The sequence below is a fragment of the Varroa destructor genome, unplaced genomic scaffold (assembly GCF_002443255.2).
Source record: "Varroa destructor unplaced genomic scaffold, Vdes_3.0 BEIS01000004.1, whole genome shotgun sequence".
NCBI classification, from domain to species: Eukaryota; Metazoa; Arthropoda; class Arachnida; order Mesostigmata; family Varroidae; genus Varroa; species Varroa destructor.
This window is the reverse complement of record NW_019211457.1, coordinates 8818478-8843258: the sequence shown is the minus strand read 5'-3', so window position 1 is coordinate 8843258 and position 24781 is coordinate 8818478. Positions and strand designations below refer to the sequence as shown.

The 24781-nt window shown below is 42.3% G+C and overlaps 2 protein-coding genes across 4 annotated transcripts in view; one reads left to right on the top strand and one right to left on the bottom strand.

Moving 5' to 3' along the window:
* Window positions 1-1300: 1300 nt before the first annotated feature.
* LOC111249200 (uncharacterized) overlaps window positions 1301-24781 on the top strand; it is a 107484-nt gene continuing 84003 nt past the window's right edge. Inside the window, exon 1 of one of the 3 annotated variants that reach the window (XR_015326967.1) lies at window positions 1301-1920. Coding sequence is in view for 2 of the 3 variants with exons in the window: in XM_086987895.1 (XP_086844021.1) it covers window positions 1807-1920 (114 nt within the window). In the remaining variant the exon portion in view is untranslated. The remainder of the gene's footprint in view (window positions 1921-24781) is intronic. The other 2 variants (XM_086987895.1, XM_022802758.2) reach the window with 2 other exon arrangements.
* On the bottom strand, window positions 16266-23992 carry LOC147755810 (CCAAT/enhancer-binding protein gamma-like). Its single transcript, XM_086987899.1, has one exon. The coding sequence runs from the start codon at window positions 23135-23137 to the stop codon at window positions 22772-22774; it is 366 nt and encodes a 121-aa protein (XP_086844025.1). The 5' UTR covers window positions 23138-23992; the 3' UTR covers window positions 16266-22771.

Below are 24781 nucleotides of genomic sequence, written 5' to 3'. Positions count from 1 at the left end.
ATTTTTCGATAATGCCGATATGTACGTATATGCATGCTTGTAGTAACACGTTGTTTATTACAGTAATACAATGACACGTCACGTATTATCTATTATGAATTATCACCTGAGAAATGATAGGGAGATCGCTGGGTGATGGGGTCTTAATAATTACCTTGGGTTGTTGTTTTCGTACCTATACTGAGATCCTTTTTAAAAAATATTCATTCGAGCTTTATTACAAATCTCGTGGGCTCTTTTTCTAGAAGGCTTATAATTGTCGGAGTCCATTGATGAATTGAAGTCAGCCTTCAGTGCACTTCTAATCACAGCATTGCTAGTTTTTGATTGCTCGTTTATGATACACCGCTCGAACTCTTCTATGCGCAAATAAATGTATCTAATCGATGAAAGGTATTACCTTCCGATTATGTTTTATGGAATGTCTCAACAGAAATATTTAGAGAGCTGACGTCTTTGCATCAAATAGAAATACCATGGGCGAATTCAAAGCTGTATATCTTGATAATGAGGACGTAAGCTTTCTTATCAAACAGTGAAAAATTCTTTCAACAATAGATAAGTGTACTTGTTTCATGCATAGATACACGTTTTTAATTTAGTATTGTACTGCTACATAGTTTGACTTGTTGAAAGAAGCGAACATTAGTCTCTAGGATTTTTCAATACAGCGATAGCTTCAATAATTTTATATCATACAATTTATAGTATTATTACTTAAAACGACCGCATGTCATTTTGTAGCAATAAATACACATCACTTTGAATTCACTTGCCATCTAATACGTAGAAAAGTTTTTAAGCATTGATTACGCATCACCTTACTGTTGAACCTATCTAGTGTGAATATGGCAATTGCACAACAAATAATATGATCTGTTTATATTATCCATATCTTAGCATATCTCTAGATACGTACATCTGAAATAAGTTAGTTTAACATGCTTTTCTACACCAACTTGAGCTATATCTGGCGTTAGCAAAGAGACTATTAGACATTAACAAATACGGAAGTATCTCCGCCAAGTCCGATTATTATATATGCAAAAAATAACTTTTTTCATTCACACAGGTTGTGTAGTATGTGTAGTTGGCGGGATTACAACGGCTAATTTCCGCCTATTTCGTATTTTGTTAGCCCTTCGCGTATCGTTCTGGTCCTACTTGTGCAATTACCCGCAAATTTTGTTTGTTCCGTGATGCAGAATGACCAACTTGAACAGCTTGTTCCCTCGTTGGATTCAACGCTGCCTTCTTTCGCGGTTCTCTGCAGGACTAACCCAGAACAGCGCGCTTTAATCTGCGGGTATGCCCTTTTCTACTTGTCGTCGCGACGGAGGTCACAATTTCAAACAAAGGCGTCCTTTTCTATCGGCGCATTAACTAACGTTTATTATTGGTAACACAATAAAAAAAAACTCCGCTTTCTCTAGGTTGCTGGATAGAATAAGCTTTATCGTGAAAGGCTGTGCTCGCCGGCATTTCTAAGTATCTTGTGATCTATCTGTGCGTTGCTAATTATTATTGCATCTATAAGGTGTGCATATGAGTGTGTAATGAAACATTGGAAATTTCTTTTATCCCTGTAGTTTTTGGTGTAAAAACAGCTTCTTCTCGCAAGTCACCAAAAAGCGCAGTGTTGGATACATTAAGAAGCGTATCTAAATGATTTGTCATTAGGCCAACAGATTGTTGAAACAGAAAGATCGACTGCCAGGTTTGCCTTTTGTCAAGCAACAGCGTTGCATTTTTGTGGCCGAGCAACCGAAGTGTTTGCTCATTGCCATTTGTCTCGGAAGCGTTGAGATGGAAAACCACATTGCTACCAACTTTCGCCTCGTGTCCGAGCGTGTGGCAAACGCAGCGAGACTTCAGCCGCAAACTGTCAGGCTCGTCGCGGTATCTAAAACCAAGTCGAAGGTTCGTTGCTACATTTTTTTCGCTTTTTGTTGCTGGACCACATTCTCACCCAAAAAAAAGTGTCCTACACAATGTAATACTAGGAAGTTTATATAAAAAGAGCAGCTGAATAAACATAAATTAGAAATAATGTTGCTACGACGAAACAATGTCGCCCTTATTATAGCATTTCTCTTTAATACAAATCTGGCATGGACGATTGCTTGCTAGAAAAGCTTTATTATGGCAACAATATTTTTGCTGTATGAAAAATATAAACCTACACTGTACGTTTACTGTGAAATTCGCCAATCTGGTCGAATGTACGTCGTCACTGGTAAATAACTAAAGATACAATTTGTGGATTTGTAACTAATTAGGTTAATGAAAGTTCCCATTAAACTTAAAGACATGTCAGCACTATTATGGAGGTGTTTTTGTGTTTTTTCATCCAAATATAGGTTTTCTATCGGCTTGTATAAGATCTGAACCGTGTTATGTGAGGTGCCATCTTTTAATATATTACTATTTTCTATTTTTTCATCGTTTCCAATTCGTAAACAACTGGTGCTGTCCTAGCCGAGCACCTGCTTATTAACTGCGACAGTCTTTTATTGAATTGATGATATCTCTTGTCCGTATAAAAACTTCTATGAACGAAAACGATTTACTTTATAATTAGACACGAACAAAGAAAACTTCCTGTAAGTAACTGAAACCTCTTCAGTATCCCGGAGCTTTGGCATCCATGAAACCGCGAAGAAAAGACTATATATTCTACCATCAGTTCCAGTTGAAGCCATTGATTGTAAAAAGGCAGGATTTATAGTCATTTACTAGCAACTACTATTGCATAATAACCTATTGAAGTTTTACAGAACTGTAATCGAATTTCAAGCAATCACATTGCAGCAAGGGTCTATGTGCAACATAGTGGTGTTGATCGCAGTGCTAAATTATTTCCTTTTCTGTAAACTATTAGAACTTGATATGGTTTATTTTAAATAATGAGACAATAATAATAATAAACACTCTGCTAATTATGAAGTTAATCGCCTTTATTAGAAAGGAAATCTTCTTATGTCAACATACAACGCTTTTCACTGTCCCATTAGCCTCGGAAGCACCTTTGAGTAGTTCATATATGGGGCACAGTTTCTAAGCTGTAAGCCGTACAAGTCGAGCACAATGTTGGAACATCCCATAATTACGCCGTCATCAACACCGACATTTTATTTGTTAACTAATTTACCTCTTTTCCCTTTATATATGGATGTAACTCAAAAAAGATAGTCAGTGACGATTCACGAGTACGAGATCGTGATTTTGAAGCAGCGGTATTTTTTAAAAATATGCATTCTATATAATAGTGAATTAAACTGAGTTGGGTAAAGCGTCATCATGTCGATTTTTAGTAATTTTAACGGACACAAGTTTAATGTCTCTGAAACTGATATTTGGACTAGCAATTGCAATTGTGTTAAACGCGTACACTCTTCTATTTGATTCGTTTACTAAATTATTATAGTAGAAGTAAAATGGCGATGTACGCTGTTACTGGGCGGTCCCGAAACTCTTCCCGTGGAAAGTAATAGGACTGGCAGATGTGCACGAATACGTTTTCGTTCGTGTTAGCCAAGATCATCCAAATAGAGATTTACGGTATCCTACTATCGGTGTCGCTGTAGAATGTGACCGACCTAACCTGAAGAGGTTATCGTGTTTCCACGTCGATTTGTTGAAGGGGAGAGTATTGCCACCATAAGGCAATAGCTTCATGATGTCTCATAATTTTTTTATGAGTATTTCGCCTTGAAGAAAAGCAGTTGCGTATAGTTATACCGAAATGAACTAGTTCCAATTTTCGATTGTAAGGTACTTAGTTTGTTTGATACTCTATGACCCAAGGGTAAGACATTGGCTTTAGAGCTAATACTAAAGGTGTTAGACCTTGTTGACATGACACAGATACTAACAAGATTCGTTTTTACAACAAAATCCGGATATTGCCGAAAAGAGAACAAGCTCAATACAACTGGTTTCCGAGATCGGTCAAGTGGCAGAAAAAAAAGCTTCTTAATTTTCAGGTTTCTACAATGATCGGTTTCACGTTAATAAAATACATATGCATCGTTCAATTCTATGAACTTCTGGTTGGTGTGTATTGTACGTTCCGTTAATTGTTTGGATTCATAAGAAGTTTGCAGGATCGGTGGGCTAGTCTATAGGCTTAAAAAATACAAAATGTCAAATCGTAACTATCGTTCAATTCAAATCTTCCTGCTCACATTCATGTATGCTGGTATCCCGCTCAATTGCACGCGTAAGGCACAGAATTACCGGTCTGCGATTTGATCCTCCGCCCCATACAGCCGGAGATATCTGAACATCTGGACGAGACTATAGTGAAACTTAAGTCCTGCGTGTTTCAAGTATACAAATAAGCTGTACTGTAATATAAACTCAGCTTTTGGGAGCATGATTGCTGATCTATACGTTTGGATAAAATCGAATGGCACCGTTGAATCGGGATGGCGGTAAGAACGTATCAAGTTCAAACAGAGCATTCTTATGTGAGCTCAAACAACTAACGTACTGCATTGTTACATGCAGCACAATGTACCGTTACAGCTCGGAATCGATTATACCTATCCATTTACACATCTAAAAAGAGAACCGAAATTGGTTCTTTGTTTTGGTGTGAAAATACAGACGCAAATAACAAGTCGATAATCGAGATATTGCTTTTAAGCAGCTTATGACATTCGTATTAGTGGTTATTATGGCAGTCCTTATTTGCTGATTCCACAGAGTACGAATGGATTCAATCTTGCTTAGTTCACCCATTTATCTTATCGAACGCTGACGTCTTTCTGGAGTCCTCAGTATTGTGCCCATGTAAAGTGCTCGTCAGCCACTCACTTGGTCGTTGCCATTTTGGTAGCTGTTAAAATGTTCATAATTTAATATCGTTTAATCGGTTAAGACCAGTATCGCAAATGACTTCTCCAACCAAATACTTTCAACACAGTTATGTTGCACCGTTGTATTTTGCCAGGGTTGTTGAGTTCGTTCGGCTTTTTAGCTTACGCTTGTAGCATATTGAATCACTCCGGACCTAAGCCGTTAGGTGTTATTATGGGGCGTCATCCAGAAAAAGGCTCACGGCATAATTGGGCCCAGTTCAGAGTTCTGTCGAAACTTGTTTGGGCTTTTCTCAGCAGGTTAATCAACCAGCACGATCGTAATGTAGCATAATAACCATTGGCCAACTTCGAAATACGAGCCAGAAGTAGCTGCAAGGTTATGGTTGTCATGGCAATGCACTCAAAGAGATACGCACTAGCCGGTCAGACGGCGTAGGCTCATGTAGTCTATTGCTTTGCCAAACCACTCCACAGAGCGAAGTTACTTCGCCGACCCTGGGTACCCGGCTTGGTAGGCAAAGCTGCTATCGCTTGCACTAGGGACAATTGCGGAACAATCTATTTCTTATCTAGATCACTTTTCGTTATGTTTTGGATGGCGGTCGCTTGATTTTTCTTGCTCTTGCAGCTCTAATTTTTTCGCACGCGGTTTTACTGGATTGGCTCGCCGGCCCACTCATAAATTCGACATTTAGCGAGCGGCACTTATTGACCGCCATATTGGCAACTTTGAACGCACTAACAAGGCCACGCCAACTGTGGCCATTATGGAGTTGTTTGTGTTGCCTATCCAATAACGTCGCACTTTTCTTGGATTTCATTGGCTTCGTTTATGCTTTCATTGTTAAATGGCAAAGAGAGCAGATGTTTGCTCGTTGTGAAATTTTTAATTTACACAAACAGGGCTGCACAGCCTGATCTGGAGTGAATAGTGGCCAGTGCCCGCATGGCTGTAGTCTGGCTGTTTGTCCATCATCATTCAGGGTGGCCATTATGCTATGGCTTTGGGTCAAAAAAAAATCAATAAAATACCCAGGTCCGGTCGGCTAAAAGTCGACACGTAACGTGGCTTGTGGTTCCGTATTCGCGTGCCCGCTTGCTCTTCATAGAAGAAATAAATTTCAAGGTATCACAAGAAAATGGGCCTGAACTTCGAGAGAACAGGCCATTGGTCCTATACCCCGACAATGCGCCGCTTGACTGACTGTTAATTGTACGGTGTTTCGCTGTAGAATAACTCGACATCTGTGTTGCCTTTGTTTTGCGGTATATCTGATTTTTTTCTTTGCAGAGCTCAAAAAACGCTTGAAATTTAAGAAGAAAGCTGCATTGAAACGGCTGAGCGAATTAAGTTTTCTACTGAATTTAGAACAACTTAGAAATTTTTCCACTGAGTCCGGCGGGTACTAAGGGGGGAGAATTGCGGCCTAAATATTTGAGGCGTACACGATTCGTACAAAGCCCAATTTGCCCAGTAATATTACGGATTACTTTTATTATTGCTACTGATAATATTACTGATTGCGAGGGCTGCTCCTTTTTGTTCTTGTCGGCTATGGTGGCATTTTAATTTGCACGCAAGGCAGTGTCTTTTGCTACAGGAACTTAGTGTGTGGGCTCAACTGTATTCCATGAGCATTTCCGTAAAATACAATGAAACTTTCGTATGCAGTATTTACTACTAAAACGAATTTGATTTCAATAATATTAAATGCCATGTGATAAAAATGTAAATATGCGATTGAACACGTTGAAATATCATATTAGAATTAGTGACACCACAATCGACGGTAGATGCTGTAGTTGCAACTGCCTGCACCGTTCCTACATCATGAGTGTATGCTATGACACAGGTGCATAAGTACCTCAACTGCGTAGTTTTTGCCAATCTGAAACGTAGTTATACGTCGTGTAGGGCGACCCATTTCGTTCTGCTATGAAGAACGAAGCTCTTTCAAATAGCGCCAATTCGTGCGCACTCGATAATGTCCCACTAATGATTTACAGACAACCATATTTATTCTAATGGCATTAGATTCCTTGGCATTTTTTTTTAACAGTTCACGAGTCCCTGCAACCTAGACTCGACGAGCTGGAAACGTTGCGTGCCGTTTCTGCTGTGAGCACGGGCCTAGCCATCCTGCCACTTGAAAAAGCCAGAAATAGAAGGTTAGTTAGCCCATTGTTATCTTGGTAACCTCTCACAACTATACAACGGGAATCTCCTTTCCCTTTTTGCACAGTAGAACGTTCGAGTCGAGTACCGACAAATATTTGCTTTAATAGCACGAATATTTTCATTGGGAAAAACAGAGTCCTGCCGAGTATAACGGCTTACAGAGAGAGCACTTCCCATGATACACGTATAAGATGGCGCATTTAAGCTTCCCTAGTACAGTGGTAGCGCGACAATATCAGCAATCTAGCTGCTTCGTTTTGCCAAAAGGAGCCGCGGACACGATTGGCAGTATAAATTGCTGCTATATAAATCAACAACTGCAACTATATAACAACATGAATAATGGACTGGTAAGTCCAGATGTTTCACTCCCGCGTTAAACAGCCCTTTTCTTCACGCCCTTACACTTTTGCATACACCTGGTAATGACCTCCTCTTGGAATATCGCCGTAAACGATCCCCTCGAAGAACACACATCTTGAGAGGTGTAGCGCGTGGGGTGCGACGCTGTTGTGACAGCTGCTGCTGCCGCGACCACTGTTATTACCATTTCGTACAACTACAATTCAGGAACATCTAACACGTGCATTTGGCTGAAGCACCAAATCATAACGTACATGCGGTAGAGATGAAATCGGTAATAAACGATTATGGTTCAGTTAGCGCAACTGCCATTGCTTTCAGTTCGATTGCGGCGGCTCTTAATGCCGCTGCAATGAGTACGATGTGACGAAAACAAGTATTTCTCATGTATGACGGGGCTGGTTTTCTGCAGAATGCTTCTGCCGATAACGAAATATGCTGACATCTTGTAATTATATTGTCAATAGATGTGTTACTTTTGATAGCTAAGTATAAGGCCGTTTATACGAATAAATGTATGACTTTTATTTGCGTTCGTTGTCATGCAGGGCAGACGATTGCATTTTAGATCCGCTCTTCTTCGGCTGTGGAAATAACGTCGCTGCCCATTGATTTGGCTAACTCTGTCCAAATCTGCCAGCACATCTTTGTGGATAGGCCGGTTATATCCAATGCAATTGAATTACCTAGATATGATCTAATATATCAAGATAAACATCATTGACCTGCCAGCGGACCTGACACAAAAGGTGCGTTAGAAAAAAAACTATCGAGTTAATGAAGGAAATAATTTATTTTAGTTTAAATTTTCAAAGAGCAAATTTCTGGGGTCGGACTCGCAGTTGTTTATCTCACTGCGGAGATCTGAGGAAGGTGTTTTCGAACGCGTAATTAAACGTTCGCAGAGCGATGCCCTTTCAATCTGTTTGTAGATTACCCTCAGAAAAAATTGCCTGGCTGATCGATCACTGCACAAACGTAGATTACCTTGACTTGGAGTTGTGTACATAATATTTTTTTTTTGCATAATACTATTTTTTCGGATGAAACATTCACTTCAACTAGGTACACCTACAAGGCTAGCAACAACTTCGCTTGTGTAATAAAAGATCTTTTTATCATAAAGCATATTGAAACCATGAGTGCACTGACCATTATTGACGATTGTTATTATCACTCCATACCTGACTCATTGACTCATGAAATACGAAATCAATAACACTTACAATAACGGGTACGCTACCGACTCGGGCTGCGTACGTTGTGGTCATGGGTATTTGCGTCTGATCAATCCGTCCTGTATGTTGTAAAGAGTACATCTCGTTATGATGACGCAAAAACGGCTTTGAATAAACGGCCGAATAACGAAAAAAATATCACCTCGCTAATAATTGTGATAGTAACAAGAATAACGTATTTTCGTTTGACTTTTCGCCTTTTATTGCCAACAAGCTTTGGTCGCCTAAGCGTATTTTGCGTGTGCGTGTTTGCCACATTGCATTAACTTATCATTGCCTTATTCCTTCAATACTTTCGGTAGTGGATAAAGCGCAGCAATTACAGGAGTAGTCGGAGTGGCACTTTCCTTTTTTCCGTTTAGCCAGTGTAGTGCCATATATACAAAATATATGAGCACAGCAACTTATTAAAAGCTGCTCCCGTCCGACTTCTCGCCCATCTATTTTCCGTTGGCGCTGCTTTGTCATTCTCGATAACATAACATAACGTAACCAGCTATAGCGTAGTAGTTTATAGATAATACGACGTCGTAACCGACGACATTTCGCGCCTCCCTCAACCTCACCAAGGATGCAACATAACGATAGCTCTCGTCGGCCGTTTCGGCCAGTCGTCATCATCCTACGACTACGGCCATAGCTCTAGCCCCAGCGCCGTCGAACTGCTGCGTCGGAAAGCGGGTAGATTGACTGGGTGTCTTCAGAGCGCCGATGGCCGCACTGCGCAACGCCGTAATGCAAGGCAACGGATGATTCTTGCCACAGACGGTGACGGAGGGGGCTGATGGCGGTTATCTTTTGCTTACGGCATTTGCGCATACCGGTTAGTGGTCAGTAGTGGCGTAGTGATCCCGCGGCGAAGGGGAATAGATAGCTAGCTGTTTTGTTGTATCGACCTATCTGACAATCGAACCACTTTGCTGAAATCATCATCGGCATCGAAACAACTGTTGCGCTGATTAAAGGCTGCTTGATGCGGAAAGCTTTTGCAGGATTAGCCTGTGACGATAATATAACATTACATCATTGCTACAACATGTACATGAGACTACTTCGATCACCACTTCACCACGAAGGTGGATGAATGTCTGTGTGAGAATTAGAGCACGAAATTATAGGCAAATAAAAGTCGAGCAAAACAAAAGCGCGAGAAAAAGTATGCCTAGCCAAACGAAAAGGCCTATGCGCTGCACGGAATCAAAGCTACTACGTGTGTACGAATAACATTTCATAGTTACATTATATAGCTGTCATACACATTCAATAGTTTTTCCCAATTTTCCTACGGCAAATCTACTAACGAGCAATTAAAGCTGATTGTTTTTTTACGAGGTTTTAGACATTTTTCTTAGTTTCACGGTGTACATTTTGCTGAAATGACTGTAGCATAGGCACAAAGTGTCCTAAGGCGAATGTCCAAAACGGACAACATTTTAATATGCATCACTCTCGCCGTTCAATCAAACAGAGGAAACTATCGAAAAGTTCCTCGTTCCTAGATGATCACAGTAGAGTACAGGCAAAAAATAGAGAAAAAACCAAATCGACCGAGAAAAATGCTTGTCTTGAACTAAAAAGGTGTGTTAGATGGGATAGGTTGCAGACCCAGAGAAAAAGAAAGTTCGGGTCGTGATGCGAAAAGCTGCAGGACTTCCGATCTAATCTAAGTCCGCTAATGTGGGTGGCTGCAGCGAGGCACCCGCGTGTTCCCGTGTTCATATGCTTTTCTCCGCAAACCTTATTGAGTAAACGCGAAAAACCATTTCTATAATTCTGTATATTTTTATGGGAAGGCCTGGAGACAGGAAGCCCGCTGTGGGGCGGCAGCAGCGGTTGGACTAAGATACTAATGTGATTACTTACTATTCTAAATGGCATGATTTTAGCTGGCCGATGTTTGGGGCAGATCACTTTAGCGGCCGTACAGAGCGATAGGCAACAACGGAAATTTCACGTAAAAAGAAGCAAATTGTTACTATAACGCTGTTGCTAGCCAATATCGCAGCTCGTCGTGTGTTACAATGCGTGCCAGCTCTTACTATAGACGTAATACAATGGCTGAATTAAGAGTACGGCGGCCGTAGTGAAGTGACGGGTGTGTAAGAAGTCGATGCGACCAGAGTCAGATTGGACCGTTCGGTTGCATCAGAGTCGCAACAGACGTAATCAGCGACAACAAGAAAGCTAGTTTCCAAGAGACGAGCAAAATGTGTTAGAACGTCTACGAATTTCATACGCTTGTTGCTATTATATAACGCGACAGACTTATAGCTTCGTTGAGGAGAGAAAAACGGTCGTCTACAAGGACATAGATTTGGGTAATCGTACAGTTGCCCTGGCGAAAGGAAAATTTTGCGATACGCGATAAATAGCTGTGTTACTGGACACAGCCAAAAAGCGACGCAATACATAGGCCCTCCCTTCCGCGCTCCTAACGTCTTGACGTAATTTTACAATGTGACCTTTGTTATGGATCCAGTTGTTACGACGAGCTGCTGTCGGCTAGCTTGATTTAGATCACTAATATTCTATGGTTGCTGATTGACTAACTCTAACCGAATATGATGTTGTTGTTGTTGTTGTTCAACGGTAATCAACACAGTGGGGGCAAAGCACGTGTGTAAGCTGGAACCCGATGGACGATGACATCTCGCATATGTTGTGATCTAAAATTGAGGCTAGTAATAATAGTGACGATCATTCTTAATATCGATTAGATATAATGTAATCGGTGAAGGCTTCTGTCGTTATGCCGATCAGATTAGCAGATTTCTGGCTATTGTTTGATGCGAAAATTTTGCTAAATGAGTGTTCAGCGAAAAACAGCTTCGTCTTTTCGATTCACTCATTTTACACAACAGGTGACTAGATACTAGTGATACATATAACTGTACTTGATCAGATAAACGACTTTGAACCCTGTGGTGTAAATGCAGAAAGGCTCAATTGCTCGGCAGAAGGCCATACCTGCACGTACGATACGATGCGTAGTAGTGAGGTAGAAGAAATCGTTCTTTCTGTTCCAGCCGATGCTATTCCTTAATCAGATTTGGGGGGTACTTGGACGTGTTGCGGTATTACGCTTCAGAGTTAGATAGTGGTCCAAGTGGCACGTAGATACATACATAGTGCTTGTGTCTGTCAGCGAACGCACTCACAAAAAGTACCTCGCTAGAGAAGTCAGATAGGCACCTAGCGCCTGGCTGAGCAAACTGCCATTGTTCAGACAACTGTTTTGTTAGACAAAAACATTCTCTCACACGCAAAAACCTATTGTAAAAATCTGTGTTCGGCGTCAGGTTGCTACCGACGTTCCACCTATGCCTTAAAGAATAAATTGCAATTGCTGCATTTAGGTTAACTTCTTATGGGTTTATCAGCTTTATCTGGCCCATTAAATGGAACAGTATTAATTCATCCGCATAGTTCCGCTTAATTTTCTGGCTACGATCCCTTTTTTTTTTTTTTTTTTTACAGGTAACTGTTCCGTACTTACGATCTTGTCAGATCTCCGTGAACTATTTAGCAGTTCTTGTAGAATTATTTCCGCTCGATGCCGCTTTTCTGTTGTAGATGTTTCGCATTCTGAGACCGCTCATTCTCATACTACAGCTGTACGATAATGTCTAAGTCGTTATTTTTAAATCCCTTCAGAAACACCTATTTTACTAACTGCGTAAATATTGTTCCTTGGCTCATGCGAATGAAAATTGTGTGTCTCTATACCGTGTTGGGCTGGATGCTAGGCGTTGTCCTATGAGAGGAGCCGATACGTATTGGCCATTTGTTCTGGCAAATCCCAGTTAAAATCCAATGAGTCCACAGTGATCTAGGTAGCAACGATAGTTTCATCTAGCGCAGATCTCTACAACACTTCACAGAGATTGGAGGGTTATTTTTTATATAATTTTGCTATATCACTATACGTATATGCACTGTATTTTGCATATATGAAGATTTTTTCAAAGAAAGGACAACTCGGATGAACTATTGCTATCGCTTGCTGCCGACAAAGACAATGCGTTGTATTGGATGGGCAAACAAGTATTGACGATCCTCGAGCTGAAATTGAACCAAATATTCTTTATATTCAAAAATGATATTACAAAACTAAAAAACGCACTAGTTCAATCGACGACGTCCTGTCTTTTGCCCTGTCAACACCGTTAATCCTATCGATCTATGTAGAACTTCTATGGTTTTTGGACGAAAATTATGACAGGTGTTCTTTACATTTGTCCATTAAAACCGTAATAAAAAAACAGCGTGAATAGAGAGATTTCTACGGGGATGGAAGCGGATGATAGCCTGATGGTCCAAGGCGTATAGGCCAATTGTATTGAAGTTTCTCATGCAAATTCTCCTAATCTCTGCCGGGTCGCTTAAGATGTACGTGTTTTGAAATAATCATGGTAGAAGACGACGCACCTTCCGTTCACTAGTTCCGGTTCGTTCCTTCAATTGCTTGACAGTAAAAAGGCAAATCAAACACTTTAGCAGGTAGCAGCGGCGACGGCGGCGGCGGCGGCGGCAGCAGCTCATAGCGCATGATTCCCTTCCATTGCCACAAACAACAGGCCACCTTTGTTGAGCCCAGGGTACGTTTCGTCACACATTGTGGAGCTTTCGTACGTTCTACCATAATCTTTTTCATAGATTATGTATGTGGCTCATTTTTCATCAGCCGTGACCGACCGCTTTCCAAACCAGTTTTTTTTTCTCGATTGGTTAAAAACTGTTCGGTAGTGGAGGTTTTGTTTAGCTACTTGGCGCCATTATGGCTATCGTGGCGTCGATATTGCTCAGCCTTCGCAAGAATTTCATCAACGGTTTTCGTAATTAATTGATTACCACGAGAAGTATCCTTCACTTCGGAATTTCCTGAACGAGAGCATTAGGGCAATTTTTACGTTGACGCTTCCGATTAACGCATTTTGATCATAAACAGCGCAAATATGCTTGTGGTTCTAGGCAGCATTTGGGTAAAATTATAAAGTTTAGTTAACTTCACTCATCTTCAATAATGTTAGAATCAAGGCATACCAACGTATTACCTAGAATATGTAACTTTCAAGCCGTCTAGTTAGCAAAAATATTTTTTGACCACTCAATATACGATCTCCTTTCTTCGATATCATTGTCTAATCGTTGCTATTAAAATTATCATAGCAACGACGTATGTTTAAAAATCGGGAAAATTTAGATGAAGTAGTAATCGTTGCCAGTTGAGCTCTACCGTTTTTCAACTTTCAACTCAATTTTTTCATCGAAGGAACTGCAGGACGACTGTACGTAGCAAAACATTATATACCTACATCATATACCTAATATGAAAACTAATACATCGTTTTTTCGTCGACATATAATTTTGTCTAGAGCTCATTAGATGTTGCGTGTTGAAATTGGTGTTCTGTCCATCGACAGCAGCTGGAACAGCAAACCTTGTCTTTACGAGGATCGAACCTAACGAACACAATTAGGTAAACGTCGTTCAACCTCTGACCTTTCATTACCGCTATTTGAATCGATATGCACAGATGAATTAGCCTGCACCGTAGCTTCCTGCTTACGTGACAACGCTTGCCATATGCGTTTTTGACCTTCCGTGTGTTATAGGAAGCAGCCCGTTCTGCTACAGCCACCCGTACTCTCAACAGCGGCAGCAGGATAACCACCGTCCTATTGCATGTCCTATTGCCCTCCTTGCTCTCTAGCGTTTCCTTTTTCTGCCAGAAAGGTCACCTATAGCAGAGTGGTGGGTGCATAGGAAGGTAGTCGCATCCATGATCAAGTCCGGTGACTCTGCTTGTCAATCTTCTATAAATTCACGGGAAACAGGAAATATCATCCAGTGCGTTATCTAGCTTCAACGAAACTAGTACAGTAGACGCCGTAAGGCATAGTTACCTTTGCAGTTCGCCGATGCTGCGGCTACCCTGTTATTGCTTTCAAGAAGAGAACGTTTAGTGCTTGCGTACATGCATGATACACGAAAGCGATGCCAAATCCGCAACCGAACGAGATCAGAGTGAACAGAGAATACTCTTTACGAGCTGTGACTGAAGACAGTAAAGTGTCGACAATGATTTCGTTGCTAGGAATGACATCGATATTATCGTGACTTAGCAATGGTAGCTTCCCCAGTTGGTCCTTAATGTCTACTCTAGAAGTTACATACCGCTACCCCGTCAACGTTGCTGGTAAAAATCGTTAAAATAGAGCAACACCTTCGTGACAATATGGAAATACATTTCTAGCGGACCTTGAAACCTATAAGGATAAAGCTGAATTTTCAAGTGGATCTGAGTAAACTTGTTATACGTGTACCACGTGTTTGAAAAGACGATTCTATAAACACACCTAACATATCACTATGTATTAAATCGATAAATAAAATAGCGACGATTTTGGACTTACCGTCTTACATTATTTCGGTTACTATTATATCCTGCTGCCGAAAGAACACCTTTGTTCAAAATGAATGTTCTAGTTTGTCTGTTATAAACTTTTTCTGTTCATTCGGTTTGCCCTTTAAAGATAATCAACTTGTTCCAGCAATGCGGCAACTCCGATATTTTATAAAGTAGACATTATGAAAAGGAACCTTACACTCAAATGGCAGTATATTTAAAGGTGGCAAAAACTACATAAAACGAATTTATGATTCTAAAAAAAAAAAAAAAATAGCGAAATCTGTCGAGGAAAAGAGGAAAAACTTCAAGAAGTGGTAAAAAAAGTAACAAATACGCTCTACCTCTTATGTTTACTATCGATCCATAATTGTATAGTACAGTATTGTTTGGTGTGCACCATCGTTTAGCTATTTTTTTTTTTAGCTCTTTATGTTTTTCCTAACAAATTTCGCTAATTTTTTTTTTTGAAACTGGGTTCGGTTCCGCTAAACTTCAAATTCCGATTTGATATCCTATTTTCTTCCTTAAATTTAGCGGCATATTTTCTGAGACGTCGAAATTATCAAACTGTGAAAATGGTTACATCCACTTTCAAATCCGAGGCGTTCTAAAAAAATTTGTGATATAGACAGGACCATAACAAAAGGAATCAGCTTCTAGACGGATCAGAAAATACTTGGCCTTTATCGAACAAAAAATCAGACAAGGAAATCAGCAAATACAAGCCGCTATTGCAATTTAACAGATGTTATAGCTAGTACAAGGGAATTCGAGTCATCTTCGCTTGCGCAGGAAGCTAAAAATCGTTTTGTGCCTAACTTCTATTACATTGTATACTGCTAAAGTTGACGATAATCGACTTCACCATTCAATGCACCTTATCCACCAAACATCAAATGAACCTGGACAAAGACGACCTTTGTAATCAAAAGTTCTCTCATCAAGATGCCTCTTTAAGCATCTAAATGTCTTCTCCTGCGACTTCGTCACGCAGCACTAAACCTATATCAGAAGCAAAAAAAAAAGGCATCTTCAGTGAAACCGTAGACGTTAAACTCCTCAAGCTGAATCGACATTGCAACAGTCATAGGGGTGTCACTAGAAATAGAGACTTGAAGGGTTTATAATTTCTGTGACAGTTCTGCATGGCAAAACGCAGAGAAAAGAAATAATGTTTCTACTATTGACTATAATTCGTATGCACAGTAAAAGTTAGCACTGTAAGATCAAAGAACGACAAGTAATGTTATTGAGTGTGTATCACAATTACACCGATATAATTTATTATACTTATTATCGTTTTTATTTATTATATAATTATATATATTTTTCCACTATTAACCATTTCTCTGGCCATTATCATCACCATTGTCGTCGTCATCATAGCGTTACTCAGGTTAAGCTACCATCGTTTTTCAAATTATTATTATCATCTTTTCCTATCTATAATTACTACCCGGGGTACCGCCATGGCCTTTACGCTTCCTCCGAGAGCTCCGTTGTGACACATTACTTTTCTATTATTGTCCCTGTCTCTTTTTGTTTGAGTGAATTTATAATAGTATCTCGTCTTATTTATTATGAACTGAGGTAGAGCACAAAGAGTGGAGTCTCCCAGCAGAATTCCTACCGTAACCCATTTTTCCACCAGTTATTCCATTATGCATCCTATAGCAATTGACCTATATATTGTATTATACGATATTTTCTTTCCAGCATTCGGCTCCGTTCTTCTGCCGGTTATCAGTTATATATTCACCACTGAGAACTCTCTTTAATGTGTCATTTTTGATCAATTTATGCGATCTCGGAGCTTGATCCTGATCTGAAATTCTCGACACAGCAGTGTTATATGCAACAATCAGTTGGCGCAGACGTCCAAACAATTGCCGTCTGCTAGCAGACGAACTTGTCTAGTGATTTTCTATCTGTTATTATTTTTTATTTGTAATCCAGACAGCGGGACCTGTTTAGCACTTTAGAAGACCTTTCGCATCACACCGTTAGCCTAGTCGATACAATCTTCTACCGAAGAATATCTTGCCATCAACTGATTGCCCCGCTGCAATGTTTTTCATTTTTCCACTCAACTAGCAGTTGCTCTGTCCTTATTTTAATGGCCAGACCAGTTGTCATCTGTCCCCCCGTTCGCCCTCCCCTCCCCGTATCACGTTAGGGCAAGTATAGAATTTTAAATTGTTTTGACTTAATTGGCGTCTTCCCACTTCGCGACAGTAGATCCCGGAGTCACCGCAGACGAATCGTTCATACAGTTGTTACATCCAAGTCATACATGGATGTTCTTTCCGCTATTGTTACTCTCTATGTAATGCACTAAGTATGTATACCGTTATTTCGTTCACCGGCATAACCATCGTCGTTATATTATTGTTATCATCATTATCTTACTTAAAAATTATTTTCGCTAACGAACTGACAATGGATACCTTCGCCATTATGACTAGCACTCGATAGGTCAGTGTGATGAGCTATCGACACAGCGGTTACAAGCATTGGTATCTTTTCAAAATGTTTGGACTATTGAAAGTTCACATATTTTCGAATAGGACGTTCTCAATTAGGACCAGCGTCGCTCGACATCATAAAATATACTGTTTTTCTTCGTTTGCGTACTTGCGACTGTGTACCTTCGCTCAAGCACACCGCCCATCGCGTAGCCGTTAGGCAATGCCGGTCTGTGTGGGTATCATTTTCTATTCTCTCTAATGTACTCCACTTCTAATTACCTACATGCGTTCCAGTCCGACGTCCGGTAGCGCCGTTGGGCATTCCGTCAGACCCATTTCTAATTACCTAAACTCAATCGATTTGCCCCTAGTAACGGGGGGCAAGAGCTGGATGATCCTATATCTCCTTTTCCTAGTTGATAATAACGTACATGACAGTGCCCACTGCATCTTTTTTCTGGCTAACTCAGAATCGTCTTATGAGACCTTCGCTGCAGGTAGCCAAGATTTGGGGGATGTCCTTTATCTGCCTTTGCCCGTCTAGTCCTTTTCGCCTTGATCTGCACACGTACAAATCGCCTCTTCCCTCTGGGACTTTGCAGGGCTGCCGCGTCACATTGAGATCGGACCCTACTGATTCCTTCACGTGGGAGCTTTTTAGTCTCATTCTATACGTATCTTATTCGCCATTTTTGTCTTTTGTCCCGCACTCCTTTCGAAGTGCGTCAGAGTCGGCGTATTTTCTACAGTAGGAATAATTCCATCGCAATCTTAATGTATGTATGTATGTATGTGTTTTTTTTTGGTTGCTTGTTTACGAGCACGTACGTATATATGTTTCTTTAGTATCTCGTCACTTTCATGCGATATCATCTGTCTGACTGCTATTCTTCTTGTGTCAGTTGGGCGTGCAGTTGCTACACAATTAAAAATTGTTTTTTTCTCGTTCAGACTTACGCAAAGTCGATACGACGATATACATGTGAAACGGTCTTTACCTTGATACTATCATTTATCATCTTGTAAAGGTCTTTTTTCCGATAGTTATCCACTTCACCTGTAGAGATTACGCTCGTCTATAGGTGCTGGATATTTCGATATATATATATATATATATATATATAGATATATATCTATATACATGTTGTGAAGGCGTATATTCCAGACACCCATTCCGAGCTCTTTGGCGCCAAATAACTTGATGTTTTGTCATTATTCGCTGTTGCTAGCATCGGGTTTTATTTAGCTTGTCCATATTCAAGCTTCCATTCAATGTTTGCTAGTCACGACGTTAGTGTTTCGTTCGTTACTGCTGCAGTGTCGCTTGTGCTGTAAAGCGTCAAACCTCATGCGCGTCTTTTTTCGTTAAGGGAGCGTCGTTGCATCCGGTCATTTAAGCTAGCGTTGATATATTACCTTTATGATATCAAATGGGTTATATTTTTTTTTAACCTTTATTTTTTGTCTGCTTGAAACGCCAACATCCAACGAAGTTCCATCAACAATGTGTGACGGGGACAATTTTTACGGGACAAATACGGGGCTAATTTAAAGAGTGTCTTGGTCTATTATGATTACCAGTACATTCCATCAAGTTTTTCTTCGTTGATGAGCAAGCTTCTCAGAAACGGGTGTCTTTCCGAATACAATCAAGTTGTTCACTTAAGTAAAATTAAGCTAGAAAAGGCCATCTTTGTCCATCCTTAAAGTTTCTAAAAAAATTAGGATAGACCTGCATCGGAGTACTCGAGCAGACAGGATACAATGGACTATATTTAGCTAAATCACTTTTCTCCTATTCAATCCGTCATGTATATCTGGGCTATCGCGACCCTATCGTTGCCATAAACCTGACGTGATTGATGTCCGTGGTCGTTAAAGTTCATTCGCTGCGCGCCACACGAAGAAGGTTCTGAAATCTCGCCCGATGCCGTACGAAGCTTACACTGCCAGCTTCAGAGCGCGCGGGTCCTGGCATATGCTTCTGATTTTCTGGTGTGGCCTTTTTGCTTGTTGCAAGTGAGCGCGTGCGATATTTGTCAATTTGGCAATGTTATCAAATATTCGCGTTCAGCTTTTTAAGCGGGTAATAACTGGCTTGGTTTAGTTATTGAATAGTCCTTCAGCGATCACAGTTAACCGTTGTTACCGCTTAGTTTTAAATTATTGCTACATTTTTACAATGATCTTGTCATGGTCAGTTTGCTAACCGCAATGTGAACGCCTATGCCTAATAGCAGGAAAATGGCGTCGTGCTTCATCGGGATGACACCATTTCCTAGCCGAGGGCGATTGTTAGTTGTAGCGATGAAAAAAGCGATGCGATCATTTTCTGGGTGGAACGACTAGAGGATAGTGGTTAACCCATCGCCAAGCGACGCTCGACGACACTCCATTAGTAGCTTGTTGTTTACGTCGTGGTGCAAGTATATCGCTACCCTATATGCACCTTGCCTATTTGCTGTCTGCAAGTAGTATGCCTCAGCATAGTCGCCTACTTGGTCCTGTGGTTCTACCGATTCTCGCGATACCGGCAATAGGCGCCAGGCCCGTCGTCATCATCTTCGACGCTGCCACAATTTCACCAGCTGCTAATGTGATGTTGTCATCGGCGAACTACTTACTGCTCACTGCTAACGTATTGCTCCTCTCCGTAAACGTCTTTGCCCCTCTCGCGCTCGCTCGCTCGCTCGCTCGCTCTCCCTCTCCCTCTCTGTTTTAGCGTTCTGTGTCGCCTTCAACCTGCCGCAACCAACAGCGCGGCCAATGGCTAACGCCGCGACGCTTGCCGACGGGCCAGAGAAATCAAAGGGTCGCCACAGCGCGTGTGAGTGAGGGGCCTCAGGACAATGCCACTAACAGCAAAAGCTACAGCCGATTGTGAACGGGGCCGAATAGCCGTGCGACGCTCAACGATATACGATATTATGATGATGCGATGGACGTGGCCACCGCTACCCCGGCAGTTTTTCCTATATAGTGACAGTGGCGATGGTGATGGTGAGGCTTTAGCCAATAGCGATAGCGACGAAGAATGCGAAAGAGAAAAAAAAGACCGATTTGACGCGGTGACGACGGCGATACCGGTGGTTGTGTCGCGCCAGACTCGTTCTCAATGTTATACTGACTACCTCCGACAATGAGGCAGCCACTACTGGCCATGATCATCGCCGTCATCGTCACGTTAGCGGCGTCGTCAACGTACAACAATCCTAGCGCAGACGTTCGCCAGCGACATGGACACAAAGTCAGCTAGAAGGTAGCGACGATCATGGCTGAAATTTCTCGGTCGCTATTGTCGTCAGAAGCGGACTGTTTAAGCGGCGCTCCTGTTCATCTGCTTTGCGCTTTGTCCTTTCAATGGATATGCTGGTATGCATAAAGGTAGAGAATTAAATGATTAAAATGACTGGGCGACGATAAGTAAAGAGGACGGACTAAGAGACGAGGGGCTTTACTTAGCGCTATGCCTGCAACCCTTTTATATATAATCGTGATCATCGTTCGAGTTGGGGTGATGGCATTAACATTTACTATAGCAAATATCCGTGACTGGTGCCTCGTTTTTTATACGGTGTTAGCAGCAAGAGCAGAAGCGCGGCGGCGGCGACGGCGACGGCGACGGCGACGGCGGCTAATGTGCATGGCTGGCGATGTCAACACTGTGTAATTACCCGTTGCTGATGGCGCTGTCCAGGCGTTGTGCTCTGTAAATGATACAGATGTATTGACGGTAGGGCGGGGGGCGGGGTGTCTTCGAAGAAATGATGATGACAGATGTAGATAAAGCAAGCAAGATGTATTTACACTGATAGAGAAGAACTAACATTGACAAAGCTTGCTACTGCTGCTGTGGCTTATCATCATGGTCAAATTGATGCTGTTATCTTTCCTTGTTGTTGTTGAACTGTACGAGTGAAAAACTCGGTAATTTAGACAGGAACACATGATACTCAGCTGGTGCCATATCGTCCTAGGGCTGCCTATTCTATGTTAATAATCGTCGGACTCTGCTTGTGCTAATTTGCTGTTGTTGCTTGTCGTTATCAATTTTGTCAAGCAAATATTGAGAGGTTTTTGTCTCTTTTTTAAAGTCGGCCAGGAGAATCAAGGCCCAACATGTGATGACGCTCTTGTTCAGTAGTCGCCACTCGCCATGTCAAGTTTTGGCCCCGGCAATTTCCTGGTAAACGATTTCTCCATTGTGTGTTGTGTGGCCGAGTTCCCTATGCCGGCGGAGAGAGGCGCTCTAACTTGGGGACTAATCAAGAAGATGATTTCTTGGGTCTAGGACGCAAGAATACGCAAATAGGGCATTTTTGCCTCTTGATTTTTCTCCTGCATTCAAACATCTGCATGGTTCAATGGTAATTTTGGTGTATTTACATTTTCTGGATTACAAGATTGATCGTTCTTTGAAACGTCAATTGTATCTATGTTCATTTACGAGAGATGATAAAGTCGTCAGAATCCTTAAAGCCACAGCTGCTTTCCGCACATTTCGCACTACAACTCTAGACTTCGGTCTTTGTATTATCTTGAAGAATAATCGTTGATCATGTTAGGTTTTCGCGGTGGAAATAATGAATTATGTCAAGTTATGTATAGCAGCACGTTGAGATGAGGCGGGAGAGGGGCGTTCTTCATGTTCGAGGGTTTCGGTAGGCAGAGAATGATGGGCCGTTAGTTAAAACGATGCAAGCGATTGAGAGTGTTTAATTCCACTACTTATATTGCACTAGTTTCAATTTACTTCTACGTCAGCACAGAGCCCCACCGGACCATGACACTTTGATATCATTATTCTTGCATACTCAAATTGTTCCGGGCCTAACATTTTTCCGCCATGACTATTGCCCAACGACGAAATTCATGTCGGGCATTGCTCGTTGATGCCCTTACCGAGACGTTGCCCCACATTGTTGGCCTCCAGCGCCAACTAACTGGTACTAAAGCAGTCGTAACGCACATTCGAGCTCGACTAGATCTCGCGTTCTGAGAACCCGATTTATGAAGTGTTCTGCCTCGTACCACGGATTATTTCACAGATAATCGAGATCTGATTTTTCTGCTTCAGTCGGATCACTGGATCGAAGTTGCTATCTCCCACTTTACTCTTTTTCGATGGCGGGACACCGCGCGATATCAGAGGTGTCTTGGCGTGTAATGGAGGTTGCTGCGGAATTTTCTGTATTTTGCTTGTTGCTCTAATTTCTGTGTTGTTATAGTTACTTTCATTATTTTTTACGGAGACCGCGCTTTATTTACTACTCTGCACTGCACTTTACCGGTGGTTCTCCATGGTATCGTCATCGTGGAGGAAGGTCAGATCCATCTGCCTCAGCTCGAGCTCGCCCTGTGCTCCGGCCTGCTGCAGGAATAGCGTCTTATACACGTCCAACTTGCTCTTGAGTATCTCGACCTGGCGTACGAGATCTTCGTGCTCCCTACGCAACTTGGCCACTCGTTCCTGCGTCTGCTGGGCCTTCATGCGGCTCTTGGTGCGAGACTTTTTCACCGCCTCGTTGTTACGCTCCCGGAGTCGCCGGTACTCGGCTGAATCCTTGTCGGGTTGTCCTTTACGGGATGTCATATCGTCTTCTCTATGATCGTGGCCACCACTATTCCTCTGGGAAGGTTGGTGTATCATTTAATCGAATCTACGGATAGGCCCGCTCAAAACACGACGATGCGCAGCCTGTATGCCTTGCAACGCAATCGCTACTGTTACAGACTTCCTACCACTACGAGGCTCCGTTTGGGTGGCAAGACACGTCGCGTGAACGAAAATTTTGAAGGTAGCCTTCTTTACCGCCACAACGATTACGTGATCATACGACGCGATGAGACAAAAGGCGAGGGTCACACATAGTCACCTTAACATTAGACGAGCATAACGCGCACCAACCGAATAAATAGGCGGATAATAACAGCTTTCCTTTGATGTCTTTTCCTTAGGAACACTATCACTAATTAAGAGACGATACACTATTCTCACAAACTTAAATATTCTGCTTCGTCCAAGCAATAGCTGTTGTAGGCAGGTCGCACTTATACACCGTAGTCCTCTAGTTCGGGTGGAACTGACGCGTTGCAACTCTTGTCCAAGTTGTTTTGAAGTTAATGTATTTGTTCAAACTGTTTTGGGTTACCCGATAGAACACGTGTGCACGTTTTAGCCAATAATGTAGTAATGGATCGGCCCTGGCCTTCGATTAGGACAAGTAAGGCGTTGGCACTCACCTAATATATATGACAATATACTTAAATGTTTCCCGATTGCCCTTGCCTCCAACGATATGGATCAGAGCCTATGGCACGTCTTTCGTCTCGCACGATTTGTTACACAAACAGGAGCAGCCCTGTTGACCGCGTTCGAAGCGAACAACGCCAAGCCACTCGAAGGATTGCTTACAAACTGGGCCACATCACAGGATCGCAGGCAGGCCACAAACCAAGCTAGTGGCTACGGTGGCGCTAGTGTCATGCTGTTCTCCTCGACTGCTCGCAGTCTGCCCTTTCTCTGGGACTCGCCGCTCGCTGGCCGACAGCCAATGGCGGGCTTCTCCAAAGAGTCGACAGCAGCGGCAGCAGCCGCTGCTAGCTGCGGAGGCTGATGTCAACTGACGTCAACAGCGCCAGCAGCCCAGAAGTAGCTGCAAGCCTTACCAACGACGAAAAGGGGCTGTTCGTTGGCGCAGCCGGCCGAGCTGCCGGCGGCTTCAGCGTTGGCAATGGCTGCAACGGCCTCTGAGTAATATGAGGCAACTTTGTATTACTAACTAGAAGTATAGTGGAAGAGTGTTCTGGCCTCGCCTAGCAAAGCCTTCGCCGCGGCGGCAGCTGTGGCGAGCGAGAGCTTGGCACGGGCTTCAGACGACGGGTTGCGGGTTGAGTGCTGCTGCTGTGTACGGCAAGCTTGATGGTGCGTGCCTGCGGGATGGGAAAAGGCCGGTAAGGATGAGGCAACCAGCCAGTAGCTTGATAGGGTAGTTGGATCGCCGTCGCCCGAGACTGAGAAGCTGGATTCCGATGCTACAGAGGAATTCTGAGCGAAGCAAGCAAACTTTGATTCTGGCGAAAAGTCGGAGGCACACATCGATGGCCGTACAAACAAACCGACCTGACCGTGTGCGTCGGGCATCGTTGGGCGCATGCGCCTACAGAAGTCTGCTGGCCAGCACCGTATGCGAGCCTAGTAATGGAGTCAGCCTGGCTAGTCCTAACCCACACTACCGTTACCGCGTTCTAACTGATGTTGGTGTGGGACTTTTCGGGGTGAAAGGGTTCTACT

Bases quoted from the DNA above. Each gene is read 5' to 3' on its own strand.
- LOC147755810 (XM_086987899.1), bottom strand. From the start codon at position 23,137: ATGATACACCAACCTTCCCAGAGGAATAGTGGTGGCCACGATCATAGA.